This window comes from Perca flavescens, chromosome 18 (genome assembly GCF_004354835.1).
Source record: "Perca flavescens isolate YP-PL-M2 chromosome 18, PFLA_1.0, whole genome shotgun sequence".
NCBI classification, from domain to species: Eukaryota; Metazoa; Chordata; class Actinopteri; order Perciformes; family Percidae; genus Perca; species Perca flavescens.
The window spans coordinates 29,039,277-29,061,166 of NC_041348.1; the positions used below are offsets into that span (position 1 = coordinate 29,039,277).

Here is a 21,890-nt window from a genome sequence, read left to right on the forward strand (position 1 = left end):
TTGGGATTCAGCAGCAGGTTGAAGTGTTTCTGTCTGTTTAATGTTTCGGTATGGTGGCTGCAGTCGGCAGATAATGGTGAAGATTTGGCATCATGAGCGCAGAGAGGGAGAGGAGAATGAAGGGGAGGAGGAAGAAGAAGAGGACAGGAAAGGAGAGGAAGAAGAATAGAGGAGAAAGACAAGGAGGTGAAAAGGGAAGAGGAAAAAGGGTGAGGAAAAATACCAGCAAGAAAGGAGTAGGGGACGAAGACAAGTAGGGGCAAAAGAAAGGAGAGATAGATGGGGGCAAAGAGGTAGAGGAGAAGGAAAATGGAAGGGAGGAGGAAGAGTAGAAGAACAAGGAAGGTGATGAAAAAGATGGAAAAGAGAAGAAGAGGAAACACGTGAGGAAAAAGAGGACAACAGCAAGGAATATAGAAAGAGGAGGTGATTTAAGAAACAGAAGCAGGGTGAGGTATCGTAGAAAAAGGAGGAAGAACAGGAGGAAGAGGAGAGGGAGAAAAAAACATGATGAGAAGGAGAAGTACAGAAAGAAAAAAGGAGAAAGAGGAGGCGGTTTGTTCAAGGTGAGGCTGATCAATCAGTGTGTGAGACTGATCGTGTTGCTGTATTGATCCCAGCTGTGTGTGTGTGTGTGTGTGTGTGTGTGTGTGTGTGTGTGTGTGTGTGTGTGTGTGTGTGTGTGTGTGTGTGTGTGTGTGTGTGAGAGACAGTCTTAAAATCCTCCTTTTCTTAAGACTACCAAATGTGTTTTTCCTCTGTGGAGAAAAACTTCCACTTGTTTCCAAAGCAACTGAATATTTCTTTCAGTAAGTTTCTTGTTAGCGTTGTTGTTCTTGATCTCAGTGCAGAGATCTGTATGACTTATTAATGTCAAAATCAACATAGAGAAGAGACAGAACTATAGAAACGGCTACAATCCGGTTTTTTTAAGTTAAGAAGGCTGCGTACTAAACGCTTCTGAGTTGTTGAAGCTAAAACAGAAGGGCACCAGAGAGGTTTTTCTATACAAGACAAGAAAGAGTATAGTCTGGCTATCAGCAGACCAAGCTCAATCTTTTTAAGATTGAACATTAGTCTGGGGAGTTTGCTCTGTATTCTCTACTGCACAACGGGCATAGTTCAAATGACTCTGTACACAATTGGATAGTCCTTCAACCAATCGGAGCAACGATCCGGATGACGTAGCAGCGACAGCGCCATCAACGGGTTGCTGCACTTCAGTGGCCGCCATGCTTCTCTATCGTCATTGTGTTAAACCCGCCAATAGCGCGCCAGGTGGATAAGCCAGTTTGTGATTAGTCCCTGCAGATTTGTAACCAGTAGTCAGGATAGAAGAATGTACAGGTTTCCAGCCTGAGCTGCAGGGCCAAATCCAATCACCGACATATCGGGCTGGGGTTACCCAGTCTAGAGAAAAAAGATGTTTAAAGACGGTAAATATGTTCAGGGCTGGCCTCAAACAAAGGCCAGACACACCAGAAAGTCTCAGAATCATTCATTATTGAAATGTTTTTGGAAGCTTGGTGGGTGATGACTACTTGTTGGTCAGGTAATATAATAGCTCCCCTCAATTCTGACCCTCTGATCCTCAGTTACCCCGCAAAGTATTGCACATCAAGATGGTTTGCAATTGGTGAATGGCTTTGCTTTTGAAATTTGCACGTCAAAGTGAATCTAATGATCGAAGCGATTCCATTTGGAATATATTTGTGGTGGCCGATAAGGGCACCTGCGCGGCATCCATTACATTTTGCTATTTCTCGGCAACAGGTGGAAATTGCCAATTTGGCCCAAAAGGGAAGATCAGAGGGTCTTCAAAACTATCTCCATGAATCTCAAATATGGCCAGTCGTTGTACTCTGGTGGCACCAACATCACCATTTTTAACCCTTGAGTTGTCTTCCTGTCAACTGTGCAACTTTTTATTTTTCTGGGTCAAAATGTCCTCTTTTTTTCAATGTTGTAGTTTTTCGACACTACTGTTGCTTTTCCTCAAAGTTTTTTTATACGTTTTTTTTTTGTCAATTCTTACTGATGTTTTGACACATTTTTTTCTGCGCATTTTTTGTTTTTTCCCCCACGTTTTTGAAACTATTTCGGACATTTTTTCATTGTTCTTTTATCATTTTTTTTCTCCAAATGCTATAAAATTGAATAAAACACCCAAATTCAATGAAAGCACTGAGCTGATCTTTAATTTTACTTGTGAAGTAATGGTTGTATGGAACCATCCATGTTATTCTTTGACAATTTGGTTGAAAGAAACCCAAATTTCTGCTAGAGAAACATTTTGAATATGTGTCTAATTTGACTCGAGGACAACAGGACGGTTAATCCGCTCAGCTAGCAGGACAAACATCACTTACAGGGAAAGGGCTTTCCCACCTGCCTCTTTTAGTTCGGTTGAATCGCACTACAGTTTGTGTTCCCCCCCCCTTTTCGTTTGTATTTGTAGAATGTGATTCAACCTTAAACCGCCCCAAATATGGGAACGCCGCAAGTCTGAATTACAATATCCATGTGTGCTTTGCAATCTGCAATGAGGCAGAGCAGCAAACTGTACCACCTTGTAAGGTTTCTCTGCCATAAACAGACTGCGCTAGTGTTTCCGTGGTCAAACCAGCCGGAGCGAGACGCCGGCAGAGCAGAGCAAAGTCCCGGTGAGCAGAGCATATATATCACCAAACAATGTCTGAAAAATTATGTAAGTGAAATGAGCTGATTTGACCATGGAAATGTGATAAAATATGCACCACTCCAGAACACAGGACCTTCTTCCCGTATTTACTTTCTTGCTCTCGTCCCAGACACATCCGACCAGTTATCGCTGGTAGTGAAGCATTTTGGTACGCTTGGATTTTTCTCCGTGTGAAACGCAACAGAACCAAGGGGAGGCTACAAGTTTGCAAACCAATAAACTGATTTGGACTAGAGCAAACAAACTAAAGGTGTGAAAACGCCCATAGACAAACGGAAGTTAAAAGTTGAAATTCAGAGATTTTATGCAGCGGAAACTGTGATTCCCACTGAGCTGACACACGTGATGAGTTTATTTAGCAATTAACATTAAATCAGGGAAGACTTTTAAAATCACAACCACATGTCTCCCCCACCCAACTCTGCTACATCACACCACAATGACAAATTGATTTATATATGTTCATCCCTGCAGATTAGTCAGATTAGTCAGTGACTGTGAGGGAGAAAAATATTCAGTGACGACTCCTGGCATGCTTATAGTATTTCACAGTATTTACTGTATGAGTCATATCTAACTTCAAAGCTTCTGTGTCCACATCTGGCCCTGGCTGCACAGCCCTCACCGGCACCCATCAGATTTAAATCCTGAGTTTTCTGCTCCTCTGCTCGGGGCTCGCACCGCACAAACGGGACGTGTTGTTTACAGTAAAGCGTTGACCTGAATCAAACCGGGTTCAACCATAATCTGCTGCACACACCAATATTTGTCAGTTTTGCTAAATGAGATTAAGTGAAGCAGAAACACACACACACACAAACAGGTAGCAGTGATATTCAGCATTTACTGTCAGCAGCTGCTGGTGTGTTTCTCCACTCATGACTCAAAATGTAGTAAGTCATCAAAATGTGATGAGTTATCGGTCAATTTAGATTGAAAATGTTACATATTATCACGATGCACTGCTGACCCCCAACTGTATGACAATCTGGTATAATGAACAGTGTCATTTCACCTTTTAATCTCACACTCCATCTTAAACTTACTAATGAACGAAAGCCAATCAATTGTTTTCGTGGGGAGTATCATGGTTTCAAACTTTAATCATTCAAGTTTCATTCAAACTGCTTCATACAAATGTGCACAAGAGGACAACACTCTATCATCTGCATAGAAGCAAACATTTAATGCAATGGTGTAGGAGTGTCTTCAGCAGTGGATATCCTTTTGCGCTCTAGCCTATTTACTTTACTTTAAATACATTACTTTAAGGATATCTTCATATCACCAGAAGGCAGTTTGTTAATTTTTAACAGGGGGGGACAGAGACTTGAGAGAAAAAGTCACAAATACGTCTGCTACATCAGCACCATGGACAGCGCCATGGATTTATGAATACACAGATACAGTAGGCTGGTTGATATTTCAGAGCCATGGTCGGGTCCATAGGTTCTAACTTGCAGAAACCTCAGTCTGATAAAGGATCAGTGAGTCAAGCAGACAAAACAAACGTATTCAACTAAACAACCTCTCTGCCTTGCCACTTTCTCTCTGCTAATTGGGAAAAGTAGTCGGGGATGGCAGGTAAACAAGGGGCATGGTAATGGCAGGGGAATTTGGTAATTTTGCTCATCCCCCCTCACACAGCCTACATATAATGTGCTGTCTTTCTCCTTTTCTCCCTTTCCCTCTTGCTTGTAACTGTTGTCAGTGTCATTGTTCTTCTTTTTTTCAGTGTGTCCAGTTTACCTACCTGAATAACTCCTGTGTCACTGCTTCCACGGTGGCTTCAGACAAAGAGAAAAAAAATAGATTAACGTTGTAACTTCCACAATCAACAATAATTAATTATCTGCTATGTGTGGGCTTCAGATTCATTTTACATTTCTAATTATGTTCAGAGTATTAACCTATTTATGTTTGGTATAAACTTTTGACCTTTGGAGATTCCTGCAAGAATTGCGTTTTTCAGCAATTGGATGGCGAGCACATCTGTTCTGGAAACTGTTCAGAAACCCCATTATTGTCAATATATGAAAGCCATACAACAATTTATTTGTGTTGTCGTAGCAACTGGTAGCAACATGCTCGTTCAAGAGCTTCTCTCTCGTGTCTCTTACAAGTGCCAAACTTATGAACTCGCCGTTTTCATTGTCTAAAATATTCACTAACGTTAAACATTGTGTTTTCGTTGTTCCCGATCGTTTACATGCTTAGCTAAATAAACGATGGATGTAGTTAGCTAGACAACCAAGGAGATTTAATCATTATGTCGTGCTACTAGCTAGCTGGCTACTAACTAGCGCTAGCAGTTAGCCTGCAGTTTCATGAACAAAGCTCATCCATGGCTTCATCCTTCATCCACGTTACAAGCTTTAGCTACAGCAAACAGCCCTCGGATGTATCATAAGAGAGAACCAAGGCAATGTAATCACTTTGTCTGTAGTAATGTTATGTGGGCATATAGCTAGCTATGTATAAATCTTAATACAGCCATGATAGCTACCCCTGATGTTAGCAACTAGCTAGCTAGCCGATAGCCCCGCCAGTTTGGGAAACGCTAAAGACGTTACATCCACGTAACAGGCTTTACAGCATACATACATCCCTCGAATGTATCATAACTTCATAATACCATGGACGGATTAATAGAACACCTGGTGAATTACAGCCATTAGCTATATCCATTAAAAGTCTATGTGAAAAGTCTTTCTGGGCCATGGGGTGCAGCACCACCCCTATCCGCCAAACCCATGGTGGCTTTTAGACATGGCGCTCTTCCTGGGGGCTTGGTTTAAAACCGTGACCGTTACATTTTCTGGTTTATGAGGGCGGAAAACGCTCCTTTGGGTTGTATTTCCTGTCACCACTAGGGGCGCTAGTTTATGAAACACTCCCGTGTGTATTAGAGGGTAGGAATAAACAATCTATATCGTCATTTGGAAACTCTTACAACAGGGACCAAGGAAACCTACGGATGAGCCTTCGCTAGCATGTTCCCTTTAATGTGCAGTGATTCAGAGGTCTATATATAGAAAGCAGATGAACAGGCTCATACCTCTGACTGCTTTGGATCGTGTGCGATGGCGTTTCTTAACCGCATTCACCTCCATCTGAAGAGTAAAACACAAGTGAACACAGAACATGTGTTTGTCTTTTTAATTTCATCACATAATTTAAGTGTGTTTGCTGCAGAGAAAAATCCCATCTGACAAAAACCCCAGCTGGTGGAGTGATGGTGCATCTTTACCTGGTCGGAGCTCGGTGTGGCACTGGTCCTGTAGCTGAAGAGTCTTTATACCAAACAGGAATTCAGAAGCCGTCTTCCAGAGTCATGATCTTCAAAAAACAAAATAACAACTTGTCAGATTCCTGTGAGCAAAGACTCACTGTGTATTGTCCCTGTCCCTTGATAATATTCAAATGGCCTTTCAACACTTGAGAGACTCGTGCCCAACACCAGCTACACATATTTACTGATATTTTTTTCTTTGATATTATTCTTTCAGGTTTAACAGGATGAAAATATTTCACTAACCTACAGCTTAACATTTCATTCACTCAGTCAATTAGGTGTTTCTTTGGAGAGTTTTTACAAAAAAACAGTCAACAAGACGGATAAAAGAAGTCCTTTACAGCTTTTATCTTACTCCTAAAAGGATAAGTTGCGTCAAAGGACAACACATCTTCTTAGTACGCCAGACGAGAACGACGCAGTTTGCAACTTACGATGGTAGAACCACCTCCAAATCATCAGTGTTGTTAATATTGGCACACCAACCAGAAACCAACTACAGTCTGACAATAATTCATTGCATCATGTCAGCCTGTATTTTAACAAATAAATGAGACAATGTGGTCTTGACCGGTTTTGAAATAAAATCCTGAATTAATTTTTTTTAGACCAAGACAAGACCGAGTAAAATGCAATTGATTCCGAGACAAGACCAAGACCTTCAACTTCCAAAGTGGTCTACAACACTGATTCACTCCTGTTTGTTAACTCACTCATTTATAACGGGCACTCTGGAGGTATCTCAAAAGTCAGCCGTGAACTGAGATTTCAGACACTTATTAATCATCTTCATTAAGACCGCAGCATCGCTAATACATCACAAATGCGATCCAAAATAAAACAATTAAATGTTTTGTGTTCTTCGTTAAATTTTAAATAACACAAAACTCTCATGAGATGCTGCTGGGAGCGTTACATTGCATACAGCAACATAAAAGAGAGTAAGACAACAGTGGAACAACAGTTTGATGATGAAGACGAGAACACAGCCGCTCTGCGTGCTTCTCTCTCCTCAGCTGCAGTGCAGCTCCGGGGGGTTTGCAGCGTTAATATAAATGTAAATTGTGGACAGCCTCGCCTGAACTCTCAGCCTACATCCATTATGTTGCCACAGCATACCGAGGCCGGGTGCATCTGAGGCCGCCACTCCACTGAGCGCTCTCCAACGCAACTTACATCAAACATAGTCTCCCCTCCCTCCGCTGTGAAGAGCTCAGCCGAGAGAAGAAAAAATCCTCCACCTCCCTGGATCTATACAACTGTGTATCTGTGTGTGTGTGTGTGTGTGTGTGTGTGTGTGTGTGTGTGCGTGCGCGTGTACAGATGATGTACGAACCTCAACAGTGAATATGTGCGTTGTCGCGAATGTGTGTCCATAGGCTGTGTCCTTGTTCTGCCTCTGCACGTGAGTGTGTGTTCTTGTATTTCTATCTTTGTGGGGACTGTCAGTTTTAGACCCTCAGCATGAGGACATTTATGATTGTCAGGATATTTATGAAACATTACGACTTATTTGCAAAGTGGGGACATTTTTAGATTTCAGGACCTGTCGTATGAGGAAAAGTCTGAAATATTTTAAAGGGCCGCAACATTTTACAAAGTGAGGACTATTTGGAAAATTAGGAGATTTTTGGAAAGTCTGGACATTTTTGGAAAGTCCTGATGAATTTGGGAAACGAGAAAATTTTTTTGACAAGTGGGGACATTTTGTCCAGGGTTAAAACTTGGTTTTCAGGGCTAGGGAGTGTTTTTATGTCAGTGTGGGTCCCCACAAGTATAAAACCAAATGTGTATTTACAATAATGTACAATATTATGCTCCGCTTGAGTTTTTTTTTTTTGCAGAAGCTCTTTAATTTATTTTGGTTTTATGGGAAGCTAACCTGAATTATTGAAGCAAAAAGTAAAAGACTTCAGTAGTGTGTGTGTGTGTGTGTGTGTGTGTGTGTGTGTCACAGTGTCCTATATGGCTGGGTTGGCGCTGTGTGAAGAGTGGAGCTTCCTGCTGTTTAGTATTCAGTCCGACATTCTGCCTGTCTGGTACAATATGATGCAGAGCTTCCCTATACTGAGATACACACACACACATCAATATACAAGCATGTACACACACACACACACACACACACACACACACACACACACACACACAAACATGTAGACTAACGGAAAAGCACCGAGCTTCACCCACTTTGCCAAAAGAAAGAAGTAAAGTACACTCTGTACCTGTGTGAGTTTTCTTTCTATAATGCAGCCTGATGGTTGCAGCGCCCCCTAGACAATTTTACAATACAATTTTCTACTTATTGCTCTAAATGATCATTAAATAATCACATAATGTGCTTGGGAGACTAGTACGTGAGCGAGGATGTGCAACAGTGTATAGATGTAGAAGCTCTTTCCGTCAAGTCAAATATTAAAGTATAATAATAGGTGTTTGTCTTCAGTTGATTAGATAAGTTGAACCCGTCAGTTAGCTGCTAACGTAGCCTAAAACATCAGAGCTGTTGCTATGGTTCCCTGCAGTTTAACATAACTTCAGTGCTGACTGAGAATGGCGGTTAAAATATTGTTGGACAAAGCTACTGTTTGTCTATCTGTGCCTGAGACCAGGCTGTTCTCATGAACCATTCGTACATAAAGCTATGAAAAGTAAAGCACTGTAATTTGTATGTATTCTACTTTATTACTGTCAGCCACAGTAACTGCTGCTGTATAGGAGCAGCGTTCGTGTCCCTGAAGAAGTTAAGCAGAAAATACAAGTCATGTGACCCGTCTTAAAACATCATATGAATTGTTGTGCATACGTTTTTGTACAATATCAGACGAACCCGTTCATGAGAATGCTTTGAACAGACACCTTCCAGCCAATCAGAAACAAGTATTTCCAACTCCACCAACAGGTGAAGGTATAATATATGTTTTTCAATCTCAAATCTCCTGACCTTCACACACTGGATCTGAAAGTGATGTCTATTAATTTAGCCCTTTAGCCTGGATTATTTATAATTGTTTTATTTATAATAAAATCTTCAATCCACAATCTGATTAAATACATCAAAATATATACGAAAGTTAAATCCTGCTTTGTGGCCTGGAAGCACGACGTTAACTAGCAGAGTGGTTTTGGAAAGAAAAGCTCTACGTCTGACTCTAGGTTGGAAAGAGCAGCTCAGAGAAATTTGGGATAAATTAAAAATGACTTCATGGTGCAGAGATTTGAGGATCCTGTTTTCTGTTAACCTTCGGAGGACCTTGTTAAGCTGGTTTGGGGTGTTTTGTGGGAGAGCAGATATTTAGGTGTCTAATAAAACTAAATAATGACAAAAGGTTTTCTATGACGATACATTGTTATGTAGGAGGGTCTACAGGATGCCTTGGACGCATTTCTTGTGAAAGTGTTTACATACACTTAAGTGATACTGCACAGGTTTACAAGTGAGATACAGCTTGTTGCAGGTTAATCTGTGAAATAAATTAAAATGCCAATAATCACGCTAGACAGATAAGAAAAAAACTGAGGATTCAATTACATAGTTAAATATGCTGCGTTGTTGTTATGCTTGTTGTAGTCACGTCCCAACTCCCTAAAAATGTTCCAGTTTCAGGCGTGCACAGCCTGCGACACAAACACTCACAGGCAAATGTTTGTGAGCCCAAACACAATACACACACACACACACACACACACACACACACACACACACACACACACACACACACACACACCCACACACACACACACACACACAGCAGCCAGGTGAGGTGTGTGTTTGCAGCGGAGCCCGACAGCAGCTCAGTGTTTGATTACAGCAGAGCACTTTTATCAAACCCAACAAACAGAAACACCTGGTGTGTGTGATGTGATGCTGCAGTGCACAAACCAAACAACACAACTGAACAGAGAGAGAAAGTGAGAGAGAGAGAGAGAGAGAGATCGTTAGAGATAGAGGTGCAGTGCTGCTTCAGGTCTGTCTGATCTTCTGTCTGTCTGTACATCTGAACTACGTCAAAGCAGCTACATTTTCAGCCATAGTCAGAGCTCCAGGGAGGGTGATGATGGTGGGTCAGTTGGTCCACTACTTTGGTACATACTTGAATATATAAGTATAGACTGTAAAAAAATAAATAATGGACTTCCAGGTCTGAAAAGTGAAGCCAATGCTGAAGTGTCTTAAAGCTGCATTCTATCTAATTTCCAGCCGGGGGGTGACTCCACTGGCTCCAAAAAGAAGTCAGTTTATATAGAAATCTATGAGAAAATGAGCCTACTTCTCACTTGATTTATTACCTCAGTAAACATTTTCATAATGAGTTTATGGCTCATAGCTATAGTTTAAATTCTTCTTCAATACAGCATGATGTTCATTTTGTAAATGACGGTCCCATTTATTTTAAAAAAGAATGATAAAGCAGGGGATGCTTTAGGACCTGTCAGTCAGGACAGAGGTTTAGCGATGCTAACCATGCTAACACTGTGGACATTAAAATAGACCTTAATTTATTAATTTTTTTGTTGTCCATGTTTGTATCTTAAACTTTGACCCTGTCACTGTGTTTTCACTTCATCAAAATTAATTAGAACATTTTGGTCGCCTAAAATGTTCGGTAGTGTTATAGGTTAATTTGATATATTTACAATTTTGAAATAGATGAGTCAAAGATCAAATAGATCATAATTGAAGAGTCAACTCATTAACAGGTTAAATTCATAAAGGTGCATGTAAAGACATCTATTAAAAACTTTAAAAAATGTTAAAAATGTTGGTCCTTTAAAGGTCCAGTGTGTAACGGGTTTAGTTGTTCATTACTTGTCCTTTTTCATGAATATTTACCTCGACCATCAATTCCAAATATTCCTTTTGGCTTGAAATTTTACATTTGCATTAACTGGGGTAGATGCTCCGTATTCATGCTCGATCTTGAAATACGTTAGCCAGTAAGGGACATACAGGAGATACTGCTCCACCTTTCGCGTTTTCTCTGTCACATGATAAACTCACAGGTGCTGCTAATGCTGCTAATGGGTATCATAGCTTCCCAGCCCCGGCAGGTTTGAAGAAGGAAACATGGAGGACCACACATATTCAAAATCCAAATTTCAGGAACAGGAGTCTTCTTCTTCTTCGGCCAGAAAAATGAGATTGAAAAGAGCAAGAGACCGGCTTTTTGAAGCGTGAAGGCTACCGTAGCTGTAATACCTACTTTGAACTGTGTGGCGCCAGAGAGTTGATTGCGATACATGATCTCAACGCTAGACGGGAGAAATTCCTACACATTGGACCTTTTAAAGAAGGTTAAAAAGTTTCTAAAATGTTTAGCATGATTAATATAATTTTATATTATTTGATTATGCATAATAATAGCTCTCTGTTTTAGCTACAGAGTGAGACATCTCAGTTCTGTTCCATCTTTGTTGGGAGTCGCACATGCTCAGTAGCTAGGTAAGGACTACTAGCCAGTCAGAAGCAGAGTATGAGGGCGTGCCCTGACAGTACCTAGGTAAGGACTACTAGCCAGTCAGAAGCAGAGTATGAGGGCGTGCCCTGACAGTACCTAGGTAAGGACTACTAGCCAGTCAGAAGCAGAGTATGAGGGCGTGCCCTGACAGTACCTAGGTAAGGACTACTAGCCAGTCAGAAGCAGAGTATGAGGGCGTGCCCTGACAGTACCTAGGTAAGGACTACTAGCCAGTCAGAAGCAGAGTATGAGGGCGTGCCATGCTAGCAGCTAGGTGAGCATTATAACGTGTGTTACAAAGTGACCACGTTGGTCTCTGAAGTAAAGGCTGGACTACAGTAGAGCTGTTTGGAGCAGTTTGTGAACAGTGTTTTCTGTTGGAGATGGTAAGTCCCTTTGGGGGGGGACTTTGGGCTTTTTCACTTTGTGAACCTATAATGTGCACAACAAAGAAACCTTCCCTTTTTAGGGTTTAGCCTAGCGCATCGCCATTGCAACCATAAACAACACTGACTTGATTGGTCATCCTTCCCAACTCCACCTTCTCATCACTAAATTGCCGCATCAGGTATCAAAAACCCAAGAGGGTGTCAACCGAATTGTCAAACTGAAGGTTTCAAAAAGGGTGACGATGGGTGGGGGCAATGGGTGACGCCAGAGCTGCTACGTCCAGACATTCATGTTTCCCCGAGGATAAAACCCTAATGACTTTGGAGATTGACTGACTTTATTTTGCACCACTTGCAGATCAAACTTTCTCACTTATCCAGGGAAATATCTCAACATCTGATTGATGGATTAGCACCAACTTTTGTACACATAATACGTAATTGCCTGATGACGAATTCTGCTGCATTGTGATGCATTTCCTTTACTGTGAAGGACTCGTGTAGAAACGGTTCTGCAGTACAGTTTGGTGGTGTGAAAACACACAAGAAAAAGCAGCAGCAGCTAAGCCTGGTGTGAAGGCCCCCGACTCCCTCCTGTACATCAGCCCCACTCCTGGTTTCCATGGAGACTGGACTGATCGGGTGATTAGCCGCGTCAATTAACCTCTGACCAATCACAGAGAGAGCCCGAGCAGCAGCAGCGGCAGCTGGCTGTGATCTGCAGATACGATCACAGCTGAATTCAGACATCCGAACACTGCATGCTAAATAACAATGAACGCATGTGGGAATTCTGCATTGGCATAGCAAATTACATCCCTGCACTTGTTTCATAACTAAGTCCACAGAGCCATTCTTTGAGGCTGTTTGCTTTTAAAGCACTTGTGGTCCGTGTATTTACTGTCTGTTTAATTTGGAAAACGGAAAAATTATGTTTTTATGTTTGTTTTTGGTCCTCAAACATGCAAAATGTCTTCATTTTTTCCTGTTTTCTTCTTAAAATCTATCTAAATAACTTTTATTGCTGCTTATTTTTTGAGTCTTTTTTGACATTTCCGGTTTCAAAACATGGATGGATACATATTCCCACTCCACACATGGATTTAAAAGACCCTGCAGGATTTACTGGCCATAATGAACCCTGTTACACTTCATGTTCACCCTCTCAAACCCTGTCAATGTGAGAATGTGAAAGGGGCCTGGACTGCTCGGCCTCCCCACAGCTCGATGACCAGGTCTGTGGTGTCATGTCAGCACTTCAGAAGAGATAATGTCCTCTTCAGCATTCAGACTATCTTCTGTCAGAGGATATTCACTTCGAAACAGGAACTCATCTGCTCTGAGTATCTCTGCACATGGTTGCAATATTTAAACGTCTGCAGGCTGACTTTGGTTCACATTGAATTTTGCTTTTCAAAACCAGCTGTTTCTGTATGTCAATGTCTGTGAAAAAGGTCTCAGAGGTACGTAAGTAATTCCTGGGCATTTCTTTCGAATAATGTGAGTTTTTTTTTTTTATAATCTCTGGATTTGCACTTGGCTTAAACAACACTGCAGTGAATCAAAGATATTTTAAACAATATATTCTGATTTGAGACATAAAGGGCGGACTTAAAAGTGGACATTTCAGCAACGATTGAAAGAAAACTCATCTCAGAAAAAAAACAGCAAACTCTAATTTAAAGCTTTTCCAATTTAATTGGCTGATGCACAACTCCTGTTAAATTTAATAAATACAAGAGCAATATACCTGACTTTTGTTTTAAAGCTTCAGTGCGTAACTTTTTGATATTAATGAAGGTCCGTTACATTCAAGCCATTGCCAAATGAGTTGCTACAAAGTTAATTGCTCATATTGCTTTTTTTGGCTTTTCACCTTTCCTTTATGTGTTATATATCTTTTTTTGTGCACGTTATAGATTTACAAAGTGAAAAAGCCCAAAAATTCCCCCCCAAAGGGACCTTACCTAGCTACTGTCAGGGCACGCCCTCATACTCTGCTTCTGACTGGCTAGTAGTCCTTACCTAGCTACTGTCAGGGCACGCCCTCATACTCTGCTTCTGACTGGCTAGTAGTCCTTACCTAGCTACTGTCAGGGCACGCCCTCATACTCTGCTTCTGACTGGCTAGTAGTCCTTACCTAGGTAATGTCAGGGCACGCCCTCATACTCTGCTTCTGACTGGCTAATAGTCCTTACAGAGGTACTGAGCATATGCGACTCCCAACAAAGATGGGATAGAAGTGGGATGTGTCAATCTGTAGCTAAAACAGAGAGCTCAACACACAGGGTGAAAAGAGGAGCTGCAGCAATGTGCAGTACAACAAAAATCTGGTGTTTTCTGAAAATTAAACCACATAAACCTATTCTGGTACAACCTCTAAATACAATTATGAACTTGAAAATGAGCAAAATATGAGCACTTTAAGACTATCAGCTCCACACAACTCTCTCTGTATTTCTCAGTATGACTATGTTCAGAAGATTGTGTTGCTTGGTGACTGTCCAGTGCAGACACTGGAGTGAAGATAATGACCTCTTCTGAAGAGTCCATCATGCTTTTGTAATCCTCTGTGTACTCCTAGCAACTGTGTGGGGGGGTGGGGGGCACACGTGCGCGATAACGGAAGGCTTGTATCGTGTGGATGCGCCGACAGTTTTGTTGTCATTACTTAGAAGTTCTCATGGGGGCAACAGAAACAAATTAAAACATTCTGGAGGAAGGTGGTCAATAAAACTATGTTCATCTTGTCTGTGAGCATTCCCCTTGGCCCTTAGATTATTTTGTTACAACTGTATCCAACAAAACCTGAAACCCCAAGAATTGTTGACAATTGTAATTGCAATGAAAATTCAATAAAAACATTGTATAAAAAATGAAATATTCTGTTAGAATAAAAGTGTGGTTTAATAGTGATGATCCTAACCACCAGGTTATACGTGGACCCCTCTCTCCCTCCCTCATCAGTGTGTGTGTGTGTGTGGGGGGGCGCACTCTGTGATTGGCAGGTGGAGGGGTGGATGTGGGCAGTGAGTGAAGCTTTAATGATCCGTAACAAGTAGGCTAGGCAGGTCGTCAGCGGCTACAGAGATCCTTAATCGTTACTCCTGAAAGATTAGTGTGTGTGTGTGTGTGTGTGTGTGTGTGTGTGTGTGTGTGTGTGAGAGAGAGAGAGAGAAGATCAAATGTCCAGACAAGTCGGAGGTGATAATTTGTCCCTTTTCACAAACGAAGAAATTTGACTCAAGGTTTTCTTTCTGTATCCAGACTAGGGTTGGGTACTGAGACCCCGGTGCTAATACGGCACCGGTGCCTTAACGACCGGTACCTACCGGACCGAATAGCAACGCGGATTTCGGTGCCTCATTTCAGCAACAGAAGCATTGCTGCATGTGACGCTAGTTAACGCTACACTTGACAGCAGAGGATTCCAACAGCAGGACGTCCAACAGCACCGTTGTCGGAAAAACCACACAGACAGTTTGTTTACTTGAAACTCGCCTCGCCAGCCTCGTGGTGCATTCAAAGTTATTGTAAAATACCCTTTTCCCATCTAGTGGTTGTTTTTTTAGTTTACCAGCAATTTACTGGTGAAATAAGTTAAGTTATAAGTCAATAAACAAGCCATTCTTAAATGTTGCAGACTGTTGTTTTGTGCTCCTTTTTATATTAAATTATATTATTTTAGTATTGGAAGAAATCCAAAAGATACCCAACCCTAATCAGACACTCTGTCAGTCACACCAACTGATGGAAACCTTCAGTTCCCAGATAACACTGTTACAGGTAACTAAGTATGGAGAGGTCAAAGGTCACAGCACATGGAGCAAATTGAAAAAGTTTTCCGTTAATGACAGCTTTGCCACTCGCATGCAGAATTTTACACACACACACACACACACACACACACACACACACTCTAAGAACAGGATCTACCCTCGATGATTCATTAAAATGTGTGTGTGGTTTATACAATATCAGCGCTCCAGAATAGAAAGCGGAAGATGTCTTCTTGTGTGTGTGTGTGTGTGTGTGTGTGTGTGTGTGTGTGTGTGTGTGTGTGTGTGTTCCTGACCTTCATTGTTTAAAATGAGTTAATCAGATTGATGGGTGTCTTGGCAGCAGCTTAGATTTAATAAAACCGACAGAGGTACAGACAGACAGACAGACAGACAGACAGGTCAGTAGTTCAGATGAGGCCTCGTTGTTTCGACGTGACAGTTTCATCACCAACTGGACAGTAACCAGCTAAATCTCCATTATGGAGGAACACTTTCAGACACACGCATTCAGCATAAATATATGTATTTTTTTATTTGATTAGGACATTAATGAATATTTCTGTAAATGCACCAGTGTTAGCCAATTGGCAAATTTTTCAACCAGAAGAAACTGGAGCAAACCCACGCAAACACGGGGAGAACATGCAAACTCCACACAGAAAGGACTGGGACGACCTGGGTTCAAACCCAGAACCTTCTTGCTGTGAGGCAGAAGTACTAACCACTGAGACACCGTACTGCCAATTTACCCTCTCATGTCAGTCTCATGTCAACGTCTTATATTCGCCAGAGTTTTTTTTTATTGTTGGGTTGGACTTTTTCCGTAGTGGGTTGACATTTGATGTGATGCTGGATTCATTTCCTGAACAATCAACGATATGGCTCGCTGACGATTAGTCTATATCCACGACGTTCCACTTCTGGGATTTTTCAGGTGCCGCCAAATGTCTTTCATTTCGTCCGTCACCTTCCTCTTTCTTTGTGTTGGCATTCTAACCTCCGGTGAATTTCTGAGGACTATGGTTAACTGCTCCTCAGATCTCTGCAGGGTAAATCCAGATAGCTAGCTGGACTATCTGTCCAATCTCAGTTTTCTGTTGCACGACTAAAACTACTTTTGAACGTACACACATTCCACCAAAACAAGTTATTTCCCGAGGCACCGTTGCTCCGCGCGGCGTCTGGCAATGCGAGACCAGCAGCTGATCGGATGGATTTCTGGCATGTGTCCTAAATTTTAGTCGGCTGTCTCTAAGTTTTAGCAGTTCCACGGTCCAATTTCCTAACATGCGTGCTATCTAAAGATCCCTTATAAACTGTAGCGAGCTTGGTTTAATATTACTGGAGTTGTACTTTACATGTTGTTTCTAAAACTGTAGTCTCGACGGAGGCTGCTGTGATATAACGTATTGTTTTGTGTTGTTGGATTGTTTAATTCATCAATATAATTTATGTTTAAATAAACAACACCTACATGTTTTGTGCCTGAGGACCAGCTTGAAAACGAGATTGTGCATCTCGTTCTCAAGGGTTTTTTCTAATTACATTTTTTTAAATGAATAAACAAAATACAAAACTGAACTTTGCTGCAGAACAGTCAGCATCTTCCAGACGTCTACGATTTACTTTGCATTCATAGTAGAAGTGCTCAAAGTACCGCTGTGTCGTGAGTTGGTCCGTACAGTGCGAGCACAGGGTGTCACAGGTTCTGATCGTGCAGAAAGAGCGATTCAAACGTTTAGTGTGAGTTAACACAATGTTCATAATTTATAAAAAACATACAGTGTCCTCACATTAATGTGTAGGTTACAGGTTAAGTTAACATAGAGAGTTTTAATGTAAAATTTGTAATAGTTATTGAGAGGGAGCCCGCCTGCTGACCCTGTTGCATATTGAAGCCATTTGTTTGGTAAGACAAGTGAAGGAACACGATTCATGCACGGAAACGTTTCTGATACCAGACAGGCTACTAATTAGTGGCTAGTTGTGAAATTAGTGGAGCTAGATTAGTCTCGCATTGCCAGGCCTTCCTCCACAGCGCCGTGGAGGAGGGTCTGGCTAGTCCACAGTATTCCGGGATGGGAGAAAAACGTGCATCTCATTTCTTTAAACCAATCAAAATCGTTTTTGACGGTGCTATGCGCCAGACGGAGCCTCTGTGCCTCTGCAAAATAGCCTCTGGAAGGAACTTGTTTTGGTGGAACATTGGTTTACGTTCAAAAGTTGTTTTAGTCGTGCAAGAGAAAACTCAGATTTGACAGATAGTCTAGCTAGCTGTCTGGAAAAATTACAACACAAAGAAAGACAAGGTAACGGACATCCATCCTAAAAAAATTTAAATCAAGCGGATTTTCCGCCAGCAACGGAACAATCCCGGAAGTGGAACGTCGTGGATATGGACTAGGCTAGATAAACAGGGATCGACTGCTGAGCGGGCCATGTTGAATCATTTAACATCATGGTTTAGCCTGAGCAAACACTGCAGATTACAGTTGCAAAGATTAATGGATTAGTTGTCAACTATCAAATTAATTGCTAACTATTTATATAATCAATTAATCCATTTATGTTATTTCTTATGAAAAAAAACTAAAACTTCTCTAATTCCAGCTTGTTAAATGTGAATATTGTTCTAGTGTCTTCTCTCCTCTGTGACAGTAAACTGAATATCTTTGAGTTGTGGGCAAAACAAGACATTTGAGGACGTCATCTTGGGCTTTGGGAAACACTGATTTACATTTTTCACCCTTTTCTGACATTTTAGAGACCAAACAACTCGTATTGATTGAGAAAAATAATCAACAGATTAATCGACAATGAAAATAATCATTAGTTGCAGCTCTACTGTAGATACAAGACCTGATTAAGCAGCCAAGTATCTGCTCTTTGCCTGGTTGGGAGTCGGATTTAAAAGGTAGTTTGAAAAGGAGCTTTAGGGTTAGAGAGTGAAGTATTTGTTGTCATAACCACACAAAAATCAATTTGTTACACACAGATTGCAAATGGTGGCAGCATCATGTTTCAGAAAGCTCTAATGCTAATCCAACAAGTGGGCTTTGATATTAATTTGTGTCAAATTAAGTGAGAGGAAACAATGTTATGTTGCAAATCCCAGCTTGCATATTGGTAATTTGCTGAAACAGGTCCCCGGTTTGGTTTGTTGTAAAGCTGCATTCAGCGCTGTTGCTGTAACGACAGGGCCACGTTCAGCCCCGACAAAACGTAGCAACACGTTTTTTAAAACTGAACCCGGGGTGCGCAAGCGCTCTGCCTTTTTATTACCACGAGTTTAAAGACCAGTAGTCTCTGCTGATTGGGTATCACCTGTGACACAGCCAATGAACAAGACACACCCACCAAACGAGAGAAAACATTTCTCAAAGCCTGTTGCACACCGTTCAACCAGGTAACGTCATTCAACCAGGAAACCGTGGCAAAACGATGCACACCGTTTCTGAGATTGCACGTGCCCCAGATCTTTGCACTTAAGTTGGTGAGTAAAATGTCAGAACAGACAGGAATACAGTAGTCTCACATTGCCAGACCTTCCTCCACAGCGCTGCGAAGGAAGGTCTGGCGAGTCCACACAGCATTCAGTGTTGGGAGAAAAACGTGCTCTGGTTTATCGGCATTTCTTTAAACCAATCACAGTCGTCTTGGGCGGTGCTAAGTGTCAGACAGAGCCATGGTGCCTCTGCAAAATAGCCTCTGGGAGGAACTTGTTTTGGTGGAACATGTGTACGTTCAAAAGTAGTTTTAGTCGTGCAACAGAAAACTCTGATTGGACAGATAGTCTAGCTAGCTGTCTGGATTTACCCTGCAGAGATCTGAGGAGCAGTTAACCATAATCCTAGTTCTGGTTGTGACTGAGCTGTGATGTGAATAAACCGAATCACTGCGGCGTCGCGCAACAACAACAACAATCACTTGATTTGAACTGGGGAGATATGTGAAATCTGCAAACTTGTTTTATTTCCTGTCGTCATTTTCGGCCATAACTGAAACATTTAAACATTTATAGTTAAACACGGAGGTCCGACCTATCTTTCATCTCTCCTCAGCTGATTTTCTGTACTTTGTTGCTTTGCTAGCGTCTTTGATAAACCTTAATCTAGCATTAGGAACAGCAACATCTCACCGCCGGGAAGTCGGACTGACTGCTAGTTTGGGTGGTGTCATTTTCTTTAGTCTGTGGCCCAACAGGTAAATTAGCTCTCCAAGCTAACGTTAGTCAAAGTGTTGACATATGAAAGCATCAAACATACATTTTAGATGAATGAGATGAGAGTATATCCAGTTGTTCATGCTTTCTGTTTTCTACCCCGAAGAGTTTTCTACCCCGAAGTTACTGTAAACCAACATTGTGATTAGGTCTTCAGAGCTACAGGTGTGAATGGAGAACTCTAGCTGTGAGCACCAGTCTGGTATGGTGGCGGACTGTAAACTGCGTTTAATATCCTCTGTCACGCACGTGTGGCGTTCGGCTGCAGAGAGGAGGAAGCTTTATTTGGGTCGGCAGTTATGAATGATCACCAGACTCCAACTCTCCGGCTCCGCAGAGAGCAGACAGGAAATAAAGGAGTTTTTCTCTTTCATTACTTTTTGCGTTGAGTAAACTTGATCTCAGTGTTTAAACAGCAAAACATCTGGCTCATCTGCTGCAGCCTCAAGGCAGGTTGGACTGAACCAGATTAGTGATTTGTCCCGTCTCCAACCGTCACTCAGACAGTATTGTTGTGACCCCGCAATGAAGACGATGATATAATGCTGATATAATGCTTATATATATATATATATATATATATATATATATATATATATATATATAGAGAGAGAGAGAGAGAGAGAGAGAGAGAGAAAAGAGACCCACACACACACACACACTATAGAGGTTGCACAAGAAGTAAAAGATATTGTATACATAGCAAATCAATCCTAATATTGTGTTAATTTTCATAGTTTGTATATTTAAATGTCTTTACATTTTTTATTAGAATTTAATTTATTTTATTATATTTTATTTTTGTTTTCATATCTGTGTTTCATGTTTGCCATACAAAATAGATTCATATAGTTTATTTAAATGATCCTATTATTGTCTAAATTGTAAATTGTGTTTTGTCCAAATATCTGGACAGATTGTACGTTGAAGCTTTGGCAACATTGTTATTGTAACTTTCATGCCAATAAAGCCCCGTTGAAATTGAATTAGAGAGAGAGAGAGAGAGAGAGAGAGAGAGAAGGATGTTCTCGGTATCCATAGCTTCTAAGCACAGAGGTAGAAACTGTTACCTGAACCCACAATGTCACACTGACTAAACTACTAACGAGCTAAATAACCGAAACGACTGACCAATGAGCTCAATACCTGACTGGAAAAAGAACTAACAAGCTAACTGACAACCCCCTGGACAAACAACATGCTTGAATTGGATTTGCAGTTAAAAACACAATGTTACAGTGTGTTGCTGAACAACATGAATCAATATACTTGGTAACTTAATGGCAGCAGAACCAACTGAACGCACCTTTCGACACACAGCCCTGATTGCAGCCTGTTCTCGTGAACCATTCGTTGAAAAAGCTACGAAAAGTTAAGCACTGTAATTCGTAAGCATTCCACGTTTTTATTTTCTGTATTCACTACAATAAGAACGCGACTGGTCACGTAGGGAGGTGGTAAATGATAATTTCAAAACGTTACTGACATATAGACACTTTACAAACGGATAACCCCGTCATTGTAACCAAAATATGTCTTATTTATTTGCAGAGCTTATATCAGTGAACTAGCATGTTGCTACTCCCTACAGTAGGCTGCCTGAAACACCCACTATCAACACACAGGACCAGTTGACCAATCAGACGCGAAGTTACACATTTTTGGAGGTGCGCGTCGAGCTACGGAGGAGGGCTCGGAGGGGGGTTCACGGCGACGCAGAGGGGTCTGCGGGGGTACACCGTTGATTCGTCGCAGAAGCATAAAACAGCCTTTAGCAACTAGCAACTGCCGCTAGGCGTTATGGAGCTAGTCACGTTACAAGTTGGCGGTCTCCTGATTCCGTAGGATGTCATACTTCTTGGTGTGCATACATTTTCGTACAATATCATACAGACTTGTTTATGAGAATGCATTGCTCGGTCCCTCCAGAAAAACGTGATTATGCAATCGCATAATTCAACGCATAATCAGCCAAAGTCCGCATATTTATGCACCTGCATTTTTTTAAATACGCTGCACTTTCGCCGCATAAATTGCCGAT

At 41.4% G+C, this 21,890-nt stretch overlaps 1 protein-coding gene across 1 annotated transcript in view; it reads right to left on the bottom strand.

The window, feature by feature from the left end:
* Nucleotides 1–21,890, bottom strand: part of myt1la (myelin transcription factor 1-like, a) — a 79,799-nt gene that overhangs the window by 55,071 nt on the left and 2,838 nt on the right. Inside the window, 3 exon segments of the mRNA XM_028605303.1 lie at nt 4,455–4,473; nt 5,760–5,814; nt 5,952–6,040. Coding sequence (XP_028461104.1) covers nt 4,455–4,473; nt 5,760–5,814 — 74 coding nt within the window. The 5' untranslated portion in view covers nt 5,952–6,040.